The following is a 13,888-nucleotide window of genomic DNA, read 5'->3' as shown; positions in this document are numbered from 1 at the left end:
AGTGCACATTTGAATCAGAATCTTAATCAGCTTTATTGGTCAAAATAGGTGTACATACAAGACTTTGGTTTTTCATTGCCCTCGATTCAATTCAATTACATTTATTTTGTATAGCCCAAAATCACAAATCACAAATTATCCTCAGAGGGCTTTACAATCTGTACACATACGACATCCCTGACCTTTGACCTCACATCGGATCAGGAAAAACTCCCCAAAAAAACACAAAAACCCTTTCACAGGGAAAAAAGTGAAGAAACCTTCAGGAGAGCAACAGAGGAGGATCATTAGTAAATCATAAGCATCATATTTGGTTAGTTCTCGTTGTTCCAATTGTCGTAATAGGGGGTGGAGGAAGTATTGAGATCCTGAAAGTAACAGAAAATACAAATACTCCATTACATGTAAAGAAAACATAAAATAATCAGCGACATGTAAATAAAATATCTCTTAGTTCACAACTATTACCACCTAAATTATTGATTTATTATTAGCATAAAGATGCATTAATGAGGATGCAGAATAAGAACCCAAATACAAGGCACCACTACCCCACTATGCCCACTCTCTCTCTGTTCTGCTATGTAGCATGGGATTTATGACATTTAAGACATATACCAGTTGGTAACATATATCAAGGCTGCCATATGTGGTCTTATGTACCTTTGTGAAATGAGAACATCCCGGAAGTCATTTAGCTGCACAGGGAACTCGAGGACGAGTTTTTTGGTTTGTTTGTGTTTTATTGTGGAGGGATTCCTCTTCCTAGACACTACAGCTAACGTTACATGCCGTTTGCAGACAGGAAGTGGAAGATTGACAGGTCTGTCAGTGGCTCCGTTGTTCATTTCAGTATCTGCCCGTGAATAAATCTGACCCTGTCCTTCGACATGTCGGCCAGGAACCCGGGGACAACGCTCGGTGAGTAGGAGCTAGCCGCTTTCACTAAGTTACCGTCACTTCCTGTGAACATATCCGAGGTAACGTTAGTTAGAACTCTAAATATCTAACCTAAGGTCACGTGCTGCTGTGGCTTCACCGCAACTTTTCGTTTTACCCGCAGTCTTTGTGCCAGCTACGCTTTGTTAATCATTTCTAAAGTAGATACCGCCGTGTGTTCTATTGTATAGAAATGTGTTTTATTAAAAACAACAGTTAAGTAAGGTAGCAAAGCTAACTTCAACGTAGCCTTGGCTTCAGTTTAATAAGTAACATTTTGAAGGTGGCTGACCTGCTGATCACCGACATATAACACACACACGTACTGTAACACACGTACTGTAACAAACGTACTGTAACAAACGTACTGTAACACACGTACTGTAACAAACGTACTGTAACACACGTACTGTAACAAACGTACTGTAACACACGTACTGTAACACACGTACTGTAACAAACGTACTGTAACACACGTACTGTAACACACGTACTGTAACAAACGTACTGTAACACACGTACTGTAACACACGTACTGTAACAAATGTACTGTAACACACGTACTGTAACACACGTACTGTAACAAACGTACTGTAACACACGTACTGTAACACACGTACTGTAACAAACGTACTGTAACACACGTACTGTAACAAACGTACTGTAACAAACGTACTGTAACAAATGTACTGTAACACACGTACTGTAACAAATGTACTGTAACACACGTACTGTAACAAACGTACTGTAACAAACGTACTGTAACAAATGTACTGTAACAAACGTACTGTAACACACGTACTGTAACAAATGTACTGTAACACACGTACTGTAACAAACGTACTGTAACAAACGTACTGTAACAAACGTACTGTAACAAACGTACTGTAACAAACGTACTGTAACACACGTACTGTAACAAACGTACTGTAACACACGTACTGTAACAAACGTACTGTAACACACATACTGTAACAAACGTACTGTAACAAACGTACTGTAACAAATGTACTGTAACACACGTACTGTAACAAACGTACTGTAACAAACGTACTGTAACACACGTACTGTAACAAACGTACTGTAACACACGTACTGTAACAAACGTACTGTAACACACGTACTGTAACACACGTACTGTAACAAACGTACTGTAACACACGTACTGTAACAAACGTACTGTAACACACATACTGTAACAAACGTACTGTAACAAACGTACTGTAACAAATGTACTGTAACACACGTACTGTAACACACGTACTGTAACAAACGTACTGTAACACACGTACTGTAACACACGTACTGTAACAAACGTACTGTAACACACGTACTGTAACAAACGTACTGTAACAAACGTACTGTAACAAATGTACTGTAACACACATACTGTAACAAACGTACTGTAACAAACGTACTGTAACAAATGTACTGTAACAAACGTACTGTAACACACGTACTGTAACAAACGTACTGTAACACACGTACTGTAACAAACGTACTGTAACACACGTACTGTAACACACGTACTGTAACACACGTACTGTAACACACGCACTGTAACAAACGTACTGTAACACACATACTGTAACACACGTACTGTAACAAACGTACTGTAACACGTACTGTAAAAAACGTACTGTAACACACGTACTGTAACAAATGTACTGTAACTCACGTACTGTAACACACGTACTGTAACAAACGCACTGTAACACACGCACTGTAACACACGTACTGTAACACACGTACTGTAACACACGTACTGTAACACACGCACTGTAACACACATACTGTAACAAACGTACTGTAACACACGTACTGTAAAAAACGTACTGTAACACACGTACTGTAACAAACGTACTGTAACTCACGTACTGTAACACACGCACTGTAACACACATACTGTAACACACGTACTGTAACACACATACTGTAACACACATACTGTAACAAACGTACTGTAACAAACGTACTGTAACTCACATACTGTAAAAAACGTACTGTAACACACGTACTGTAACAAACGTACTGTAACTCACGTACTGTAACACATGTACTGTAACACGTACTGTAACACGTACTGTAACACGTACTGTAACACGTACTGTAACAAACGTACTGTAACTCACGTACTGTAACTCACGTACTGTAACTCACGTACTGTAACAAACGTACTGTAAAAAACGTACTGTAAAAAACGTACTGTAACAAACGTACTGTAACTCACGTACTGTAACAAACGTACTGTAAAAAACGTACTGTAACACATACTGTAACAGACATACTGTAACAGACGTACTGTAACAAACATACTGTAACAAACATACTGTAACAAACGTACTGTAACACACAAACTGTAACACACATACTGTAACACACGTACTGTAACACACGTACTGTAACACACAAACTGTAACACACAAACTGTAACACATATTGTAATACATATTGTAACACATATAACGTGTGACATGTCATAAAACAACAGTTTTACATATGAGTGTAGCCTCATTGAGAGCTTGTGACAGCCCAGCTGCCCCTGCTCAGGTGACTAGTACTACAGCTCTGTTCTTCCTTTCACAGCTGCCAAAACATTCTCAAGGGCTTGGATTAAATGTCTGCGCATATCATTTGATCTGAATAGTGCCTACTTAAATGCCTAATGCGTTACAGAGTTTGCCCATGAGAGTTTGTGCTTCTCGTGGAGTGATAGGTCTACACTGGGACACAAGAGAAAAGAATACAGCTCTACTTTACACGCTGTGAATCATATATTTGTGCTTTGTGCTAGAGATAGGTTAAATACACTGTGAGGGTGTGTCTACATTGGATGCACATAGACAAAAGTAATTTTCTTATCTGACCACAATCCCCATAAAATAAAGGGAGGTGGAGTCACATTGAGATTCATTTCAGCCATCTCAAGCTAAAGTGTGCTTTTTATTTTTTTGTTTCTTCCTCCTCTGATTACTCAGTGGCTACTGAAGCTTTTGATGCATTGAACATCAGTTTTTTGCTAAATTTACCATATGTATTTTTTGTTTGATGCCAATCACTATAGTTGGAGCATAGTTTCTACGAATATGACATATTTCATGGTCTTAATTTCACCTTTCAGAATACTAATGCATCGCTACTTGTCAAAAAAACGGCAGGTTAATTTCCAAAATCCCCCCAAAATTAAAAAGTAGTGCCCAGGTTGTGGAAAGGAAAATCACTTCATAGCCAATTTTTCTTAGTCCATCTGAAGAGCCAACATGCTCGACTGCTATTTAAAGTATATGTACATATAGAATTGTTATTGTTATATAATTGTAGAATATTTTTTTTTCTTTCCCTGCTCATGGACGTCAGACCTGGAGTGGATATCCAAAGTGAGGGTGAACACACATGCCGTCCTGAAGAGAGCCCAGCACATACAAGGACAGAAGATCCCCAAGAAACAGTGGCAGGTAGAGCTCCTCTTTCACCTGCATCCAATGTACATGATTACCAAAAAGCATGTACTACTTTTACAAGATGACATAAATGTCCATGTATCATGTTGTGTGTTGCTGCGTATGTTTTTCATTTCCCCTCACAAAGCAGCATCATGGGTGGTGTGTGTAACTGTTGGTTTGACAAAGCATCCGACCGCAGTGATACTGAGCTATGCAGACGGAGACCAAGTGAAAACCGTTTGCTCTGACATTGGGCGCCATTTCGGGTGTGTTTGTCCTGCAGGCCGCCTGGCTGCTGAAGGCCGTCACATGCATCGACCTGACGACTCTCGCTGGAGACGACACGCCGTCCAACGTCCACCGGCTGTGCCTGAAAGCCATCCAGCCGGTCCGACACGACCTGCTCCGGGCAGTGGACATGCACAACAAAGGTCTGCTGCCAGGCACACCGCTGTGAACATACTGCTTACTGTCACGGCCAGCGGGAGGTTTGAGTAGATTGTGTGATGATTATGAAATTCAAAGAAGATGCTCGGAGATTCTCTAATCCCTTCTTACAGCGTCACCAATTTAGGGAACTCTTTCACAGACAACTCTGCACAAACACTTCATTAACCAGGGCTGCATTGGTCCTTGAACTCTTCTTCAAAGTACAGGGAGAATGACATGCTTCTGACATTATAACAGGAAATCTCTTATCATTTTATTTATTCATCAACTAATTCTTTGGTCGATGACAGTGGCTCCCAGTCTGGGTCCAGGATTAAATTAGATTTGCACTTGTATAAGTCATAAAAACACACTTCCTGTATAGTTTATACAAAAGCCAATATATATTTAAACTATTTAAAAATATATATTCTTTGTCTTCAGTCAAAAATACAACACAGGGTTTCTGCAGAGTTGCAGATAAAGATCAAGCTACACTTATATTATTATATTTATACTATTTGTAAAAGTAGATTACAGTGGGGTTTAGTAAGAGTATTTCCGACTCATTTGTTCCAAACTTTTCTAAAATCTCCAGTGTAAAGTCCAAAAATAAATCCATCATTTTATTTATGTAGACAAAACTGAAGAATTATATGCAATAAAGAAAGTTGATTAAATAAAAAAAGACAAAAGTGACACCTATTTAAATGTCTCATTTTATCCTACCAACTTTAGAACCAATCATATTCAGGTTACAATGATATGAAACAAAGAAAAGCGCACGATTGTTGTAACAATTGGTCAATTATATAAATTATTTCCATTTCCTCTTCTTTTGATTGACTAGCTGATTGTCTGAGCAGAACATGAAACCATAATTCAGGTTTATTTTCATACATTTCATAGATCACACAGTCTGATCAGACCTGGATTCCGCCTGCAGAGGGCGACACAGACCAGTTCATCAGCATGTCTCTTCTTCCCTGCTGTGTGTCATGTGTCAGGAGTTACTACAGCAGCAGTGTGTGTGTATCCGTCTCGTGTGGCCGACGCCGTCAAATCACTGAAAGCAGCCAACTCCAGCCTTCCTGTGGCCTCAGGTGAGTCAGCTGAGGCCCAATCACACCTGCAGGGATGACATGAATGGTGCGCTGAAATGTGTGCGTGTCCCGTCTCCCAGTGGCCACTGGTTTCCCAGCAGGCCAGACACCACTGGAGACCCGCCTGCAGGAAGTCCGCTTGGCAGTGGCCGACGGCGCCGCGGAGATCGACATCGTCATCAACAGGACGCTCGCCATCACCGGAGAGTGGGAAGGTACGCTGAGCACGAGAGAACAGAGAGGACGATTAGCTCAGGTGACTGCAGGTGACACAAGAATCCATCTGCTCTGAGTCTGATATCTTTTTTTTTTACTTTCGAGCAGGTGGAAAAAAGTTCCCTTAATATCTTTGTTCGTATGGGAAACAGGGGAGAGAAAAATAACTAGAAAAATAACTTCCTGCAAAAAACAGTTTTCCCACCTGATCTTAAGTCCTAAACAAAGGAAAGAAAATCTTAAAATTGGATCCATACATTTTCTTTCCGTCCAGTAAATGAGCCCCATTACAAGATATACACTCACAGAACTATCTTTGCTCAAGGTCCATTTACTCGTATTTGCAGGGCTTTCATCTGAACCGCTGCTCCTCCGTTATCATGAAACTGGAGATGATCAAACTCTTTGTCATGCTCAGCATTTTTAGGACTTCTTGCCCGTGATGGTTGAAAGTTAAAAGTTGAGCTTGGCCGTTTCTGTTCGTTCTTGAGCTTGAAATGACAGTTGATGAAACAATATCCACTCAAGCCTATTTGCTTGCTCCAGAGCATATGGTCTTCATCAGCAGGATAAGCAGATATAAGAAAGAGGACCTTGAGTGGAGATCGTTTTGTCTGCTGTTGTCATGGTTTGAACTGTAATAGTGAATCATTTTCTTACTGGCAACAAACAACAAGCCCTGTAGAGAACATCAGAACAATGTCTGCTTCTTACTAAAAAGCGAAAAACAAATGTTTTATGTGACTTAATTACCAAATATTGAGCGGTGACTCTAAATAACTAATACTAACCAGTCCTTATGTGTGTGTTATGTGTATATACAGCCCTGTATGATGAGATCCGTGAGTTTCGGGAGGCCTGTGGCGACGCCCACATGAAGACCATCCTGGCTATCGGAGAGCTGGGCACCTTCACCAACGTCTACAAGGCCAGCTTGGTCGCCATGATGGCGGGTAAGTCTGCCATCGCCCCAGTGGGTGACTCCTGAAGGAAAAGGTTCATCTCAAGGAGTAGTTGGCATTCTCTTTCTATGAACATGTGGGGAACAGTTGGGCAAGTTGTTCTCTTTCTCTCAGAGAGTGAGAGAGCTGAGGAGCTCGTTATCAATCTGTCTGTGTGATAAGCACCATTAGTAGCTCCTGTCGGACAAATGTCTGTTGAATAATAGATCGCAGCCTTCATATGTTCGGCATGATCATAACAAATTACATGTTGAGGCTTGTTTTATTTCTGCGCACAGAATAAGAATGACTTCCATGTCAGTATGTCATTTTCTCCATGGTCAGTGTCCTTCCTCCAGTAGAGACACAGGCTCCTTTTTAAAATAAAAGGCACAGCTAGAAACAGAGAACTGAAGCCGTTAACTCAGCTCTCAAAGCTGCTGGTTTAATTCAATTCAGTTTATTTTGTATAGCCCAAAATCACAAATTATCCTCAGAGGGCTTTACAATCTGTAGACATACGACATCCCTGACCTTTGGCCTCACATCGGATCTGGAAAAACTCCCAAAAAAACAGAAAAAAACCTTTGACAGGGAAAAAAGTGAAGAACCCTTCAGGAGAGCAACAGAGGAGGATCCCTCTCCCCGGATGGACAGAAGAATAGATGTCATGTGTACAGAATGAACAGAGTTACAGAGTTACATAAACACATTACATGAATATGACAGAAATTATGAATAATTAGTAGTAGGCATGGACCATGATCCAGACCTCCACAATCCATGAAACAGAAGGAGCAAGAGAGGAGGAGAGGAGGAGGGGGGGGGCATCAGCAGGGCCACGGCAGTAGGCCGGCCCACCAGGCAGGAGGCATCGCGAAAGAGGCGGAACCAATGAGGCAGGAGGCACAGAGAAGGGTCATTGGGAAGGAGGCCATTGGTTGGATGCAGGAAGTAGGGCCAAGGAGTCAGGACCAGTCTCGGTCAAAGATAACACAGAGATTCTTTACAGTGGTGTTGGATGCCAGGGAAATGCCTTCTACAGAAACCACATCACCAGATAATTGATCTCTGAGGTGTTCAGGGCCAGTAAAATAACTTCAGTTTTGTCTGAGTTTAACATCAGGAAGTTGCAGGTCATCCATGTTTTTATGTCTTTAAGACATTCTTGAATTTTAGCGAGCTGGTTAACTCTGCTTCCTCCCCGGAGTCGTTGTGACTTCACATCTCATAGGGTCCATTGGACCTGGAGGTGTCTGATGCTGGTGAGCCGGCCTCCCGCGTTGGCCCTGCTGATGCCCCGCCCCCCCTCCTCTCTACCTCCTTCTGTTTCATGGATTGGAGTTCCATTCATACATATTCATATTCATGTAATGTGTTTATGTAACTCTGTAACACTGTTCATTCTGTACACATGACATCTATTCATCTGTCCATCCGGGGAGAGGGATCCTCCTCTGTTGCTCTCCTGAAGGTTTCTTCACTTTTTTCCCTGTCAAAGGTTATTTTTGGGGAGTTTTTCCTGATTCGATGTGAGGTCAAAGGTCAGGGATGTCGTATGTGTACAGATTGTAAAGCCCTCTGAGGATAATTTGTAATTTGTGATATTGGGCTATACAAAATAAACTGAATTGAATTGAATTGAATTGAATTGAATTGAAAAGGACCCAGGACCAGCTTCAGACACCGCAAGGTCCAATGGACCCTTTGAGACGAGAAGTAATAAGGTGCAATGGAGGGATGTAAATTCATCCATAAGGAGAGAGAGAAGATGAGATAGGTGCTCAGTGTATCCTAAAACATCCCCCAGCAGCCTATAAGCCTATAGCAGCATATCAAGGGGCTGGACCAGGGCAAACCTGATTCAGCCTTAACTATAAGCACTATTAAAGAGGAAAGTCTTAAGTCTATTCTTGAATGAGGTGACTGTGTCTGCCTCCCGGACTGAAAGTGGAAGCTGGTTCCATAAAAGAGGAGCTTGATGACTGAAGGCTCTGGCTCCCATCCTACTGGTTTACCATCATTTAGTTTGTTTGTGTGACCTTGGTGGTTTAAAGAGTGAGTTGGGGATTCACTAAAGTCACAAAATAACACTAACTAACTATTCTTAAATGAATAGGAAGCTTGCGTTGTGTCGACACAGGAGGCCGTTCCAGCCATCTCACAGCTGCTAACGGAACAGATATCCTTCTTGTTCAGCTGGAACAAGAAGGAGAGTCTGTTTTACGCATGTAATCAAGCCAGGGAGTGTGTGTTGGGACTGAACGCAGACAGGGTATAACGCTATATTTCCTTATTCTTCAGTCTGGTTACCTCCAGGGTTGCACATACCAGAGTCCGGTAGAAGTGTGTGTTTATGTGTGTGTGTGTGTGTGTGTGTCGGATATTATTACATATCATTTAGCTGACACTTTTATCCAAAGCGACTTACAATAAGTGCATCCAACCATGAGTACAAACTCAGAACAACAAGAATCAAGCGAGGACAATTTCTTCAAGAAGGCCAAACAACAAAGTGCTATAAGAGACATTTAAGAGGTCTATAAGTAAGAGACATTTAAGAGGTCTAAAAGTAAGAGACATTTAAGAGGTCTAAAAGTAAGAGACATTTAAGAGGTCTATAAGTAAGAGACATTTAAGAGGTCTAAAAGTAAGAGACATTTAAGAGGTCTAAAAGTAAGAGACATTTAAGAGGTCTAAAAGTAAGAGACATTTAAGAGGTCTAAAAGTAAGAGACATTTAAGAGGTCTATAAGTAAGAGACATTTAAGAGGTATATAAGTAAGAGACATTTAAGAGGTCTATAAGTAAGAGACATTTAAGAGGTCTATAAGTAAGAGACATTTAAGAGGTCTAAGTAAGAGACATTTAAGAGGTCTATAAGTAAGAGACATTTAAGAGGTCTAAGTAAGAGACATTTAAGAGGTCTATAAGTAAGATATATATTTAAGAGGTCTATAAGTAAGAGACATTTAAGAGGTCTAAGTAAGAGACATTTAAGAGGTCTAAAAGTAAGAGACATTTAAGAGGTCTATAAGTAAGAGACATTTAAGAGGTCTAAAAGTAAGAGACATTTAAGAGGTCTATAAGTAAGAGACATTTAAGAGGTCTAAGTAAGAGACATTTAAGAGGTCTATAAGTAAGAGACATTTAAGAGGTCTATAAGTAAGAGACATTTAAGAGGTCTATAAGTAAGAGACATTTAAGAGGTCTAAGTAAGAGACATTTAAGAGGTCTATAAGTAAGAGACATTTAAGAGGTCTAAGTAAGAGACATTTAAGAGGTCTATAAGTAAGATATATATTTAAGAGGTCTATAAGTAAGAGACATTTAAGAGGTCTAAGTAAGAGACATTTAAGAGGTCTAAAAGTAAGAGACATTTAAGAGGTCTAAAAGTAAGAGACATTTAAGAGGTCTATAAGTAAGAGACATTTAAGAGGTCTAAAAGTAAGAGACATTTAAGAGGTCTATAAGTAAGAGACATTTAAGAGGTCTATAAGTAAGATACATTTAAGAGGTCTATAAGTAAAAGACATTTAAGAGGTCTAAGTAAAAGACATTTAAGAGGTCAATAAGTAAGAGACATTTAAGAGGTCAATAAGTAAGAGACATTTAAGAGGTCAATAGGTAAGAGACATTTAAGAGGTCTACGTAAAAGACATTTAAGAGGTCAATACGTAAGAGACATTTAAGAGGTCTATAAGTAAGTGACATTTAAGTAGTCTATAAGTAAGAGACATTTAAGAGGTTTTTAGCAGGAAGTCTCAAGTCAGTCAAAGCTGGTGTAATTCCTGCAGCCATCCAGCTTGTGGCACTGCTGCTTAGCTTTTTCCTTTGTCAACCTGATAATGGAGCTCTCTCTTTCTCTCTCACACACACACACACACACACACACACACACACACACACACACACACACACACACACACACACACGCTTAACTAGCCATCACATAATAAGCCGATTACAGAACCAAATTGTCAGGGGCTCTGATAGAGATCATTATTAAAATGCATTGCTTTTGTCGCCACACTCACTCCTTAATCTCCCCTTGTTCCTATGAATTGCATATGAGATTCCTGAAATTGAATGATAATTTCACCTATTAATCTCCGATGCAGGCTATTTTACTCCGCTGGTCCCTCGCCAGTATCCCCTTGCCCACGCAAATGAATAGAGCTTCATTACCGCCACCCGCATTTAATAACCGTTATCCATTATCTGGTAATTAAGACTCCCCATAACGAATCTTAAGGATTATGCCAGTTTGAGGAAGAGGGGAAAGAGGCTGAAATAAAGACCTGACTGGAAAAATACATAGAACATGTCTTTAATGAACTGGAAAATGTTCATCTTGTTCTGTTCAGTAATGAACAGTCATTATACACCAGGGAGGCAGAGGGGAGGATTTTTTCTTTTTTTCTTTCCTGCAGCCCGCAGTTTGTGGGTAATCTATTAAAGAGTGTCATTTCATCTTCTATTTTTATCAGGAAAGCTGATAAAACATAATTGTCTGTGAAGGAAAGGAATGAAAAATGAAGGCTTTTATTGATGAGCGTGCAAGCTGCCCTCTGTTAGCCGTCATCGGCAGCATCTGTTCTTGATGCCCTGTGAGCAGGAAGCTCTTCTTTTGGCTCAGGGATCTACGTGCACTCTATACTCACTTGCCCCTTTACAAAATAATCTTATATATTAGCAGTTATGAAATAACAACAAAGAACAACATTAGTTTTGCCCACATCCTCACTGAGCTCCTGTTTACAGGAGAACTAAAAGGCTTTTGGGCACTTCAGATCATAAACTTTGCCTTAACCCGCCGCCGTCTTCTCACGAGTGCCGATCGGTACTGAGCATGTGCAGCTCTCAACGGAGATGAGAAGGCAGGGAGGTGGCCCCCCCCTTAGCTTCTGCCATCTGCTGTTTGATTTCCTTTCTTTTGGACCGGGCAGGTAAGTTGCTAGTTTCCTAGCCAGCGTGTCCCGGCCTCCATCAGCAGCTTGTTGAATCCTCCGGGTTTGAATGTGGAGCCGTCTGCCGTGTTGAGGTCTCAATGTCACCCGTTTGAATCCCGACAGGCTCGGACTTCATCAAGACGTCCACGGGAAAGGAATCTGTCAACGCCACTTACCCTGTCGCCATAGTGATGGTGAGGGCCATCCGGGACTACTTCCTGTGCACGGGCCACAAGGTATGCTGTTGTTCAGCCGCATGCAGGTTGTCTTCTTTATTTATTACTTCCATACAGTATATGAACATAATAGTTACAGGGTAGTTCTTATTTATTGTTTCATTAATAAAATAAACACACTGTAGACTCAACATTTATCAAGTTGTTCCTATATCAAAGAGGATAGTTTGAAATATGTTGATACTTTCAACCATGATGACCATCGCCACACATTATCGTATTTTAGTTTGACAGGTGCATTTTTATTTGAGTAAATAATGTGTATTTAAAAATGAGATAGATAATGACTTGTTTGACTTGGACACGCCCTTATTTAACCTGGTTTAAAAATAAATGTCCATCATCTTCTAATTTCTCTAAAGTTGATGTACTGGCCCTGTAGTGGTTGGACACTGTTACAGTTGTAGCAGTGGAGGGGTTTTAGGTTTTTATTTTGTTCAAACGCTTTGAAAATGATCCGTAGAAAAAGTACCCGGAAAAACTTTTCACCTGTTCTTCAGGAGAGAAAACCATTTGGATCCGACTTTTGTTCCTCACTTGCCTCCCAGGCTTCCGTAGAAGTGGCCGCAAATGAAGAAATATGTTGGCCTGAATTACATGACTCTTCCGTGCAGCAGTTAAATGTTGTTACACCCGTTCCCGGTGTCATCATGCCTTAAGCGAAGTGTGTCGTCCTGTTGACCGAGGTGTGTGTGCCCCCCTCAGGTGGGCTTTAAGCCAGCAGGGGGGATCCGGACGGCTCAGGAGTCTCTGGTGTGGCTCTCTCTAATCAAAGAGGAGCTGGGCAACGACTGGCTCTGCCCGCTCCTGTTCCGCCTGGGAGCCAGCAGCCTGTTGGCTGACATCGAGAGGCAGGTGGGGACGCACATACGCACACACAAACACACACACAAGCACGCACACACACACACCACTTTTTCCACAGCGTACTTCTGCAACAGTGTTCCTGTGTGCTCTTGCTTGTACAGATCTACCATCACGTGACCGGACAGTACGCTGCCTATCATGAGCTGCCTATGGCCTGAAACTGTGGCCTTCCTGTGCCAAACGACCAATCAGAACCTTCGACTCACGTTGGTGGGCGTCCAGGCAGCGCAACCCATTCTGTGAGCCACGCCCATGATCAGTGCTTTGACCAATGAGACAGAGACAACTGCTGTCATTGTATTATCTGTGTAATAATCAAATGTACTTATGAAGAGATGGGATTCCACTTTGCCACACGTAATACCTTTATGCTTGCTGCTTGTGGAGGATGTGATGAGTTGAACTAAACTTGTTTCATGTGAAGCAGGAAAGCGGTTTCAAGTTAAGGAAAATAATATTCATCAATCTGCCTCTCATTTGAACTGATCTTTTCCTAAATAAAGTCTTTATCTATAACTACTCATGTTCTCACTTGTATACGTCATGTAATGTAATGTTACTCAGACATTACATTACATATTAAAAACATGGTTAATTTGTACGTTCATGTAAATAAGGTTGTAGCAATATAGTGGTATTGACAATAACCGTTATATTTATAATATCCAATATGATAATATCATGTAAATAATCCAGCGCCTCTTAAATAATTGTATACAGTTATTGTTAAAGACTATCAGTTGTTCATTATATGTGAAAAAGT

General features: G+C 40.9%; 1 protein-coding gene across 1 annotated transcript; it reads left to right on the top strand.

Annotated features, from left to right (window-relative positions):
• The first annotated feature begins 696 nt into the window (after positions 1 to 696).
• On the top strand, positions 697 to 13,644 carry dera (deoxyribose-phosphate aldolase (putative)). Its single transcript, XM_034526594.1, has 9 exons — positions 697 to 921; positions 4,297 to 4,394; positions 4,666 to 4,813; positions 5,819 to 5,914; positions 5,995 to 6,129; positions 6,955 to 7,083; positions 12,146 to 12,258; positions 12,964 to 13,113; positions 13,227 to 13,644. The coding sequence occupies exons 1-9, from the start codon at positions 891 to 893 to the stop codon at positions 13,281 to 13,283; spliced, it is 957 nt and encodes a 318-aa protein (XP_034382485.1). The 5' UTR covers positions 697 to 890; the 3' UTR covers positions 13,284 to 13,644.
• Positions 13,645 to 13,888: the final 244 nt, after the last annotated feature.

Source organism: Cyclopterus lumpus, chromosome 23 (assembly GCF_009769545.1).
Source record: "Cyclopterus lumpus isolate fCycLum1 chromosome 23, fCycLum1.pri, whole genome shotgun sequence".
Classification (NCBI taxonomy): domain Eukaryota; kingdom Metazoa; phylum Chordata; class Actinopteri; order Perciformes; family Cyclopteridae; genus Cyclopterus; species Cyclopterus lumpus.
This window is presented reverse-complemented; position numbering and strand designations above follow the sequence as displayed.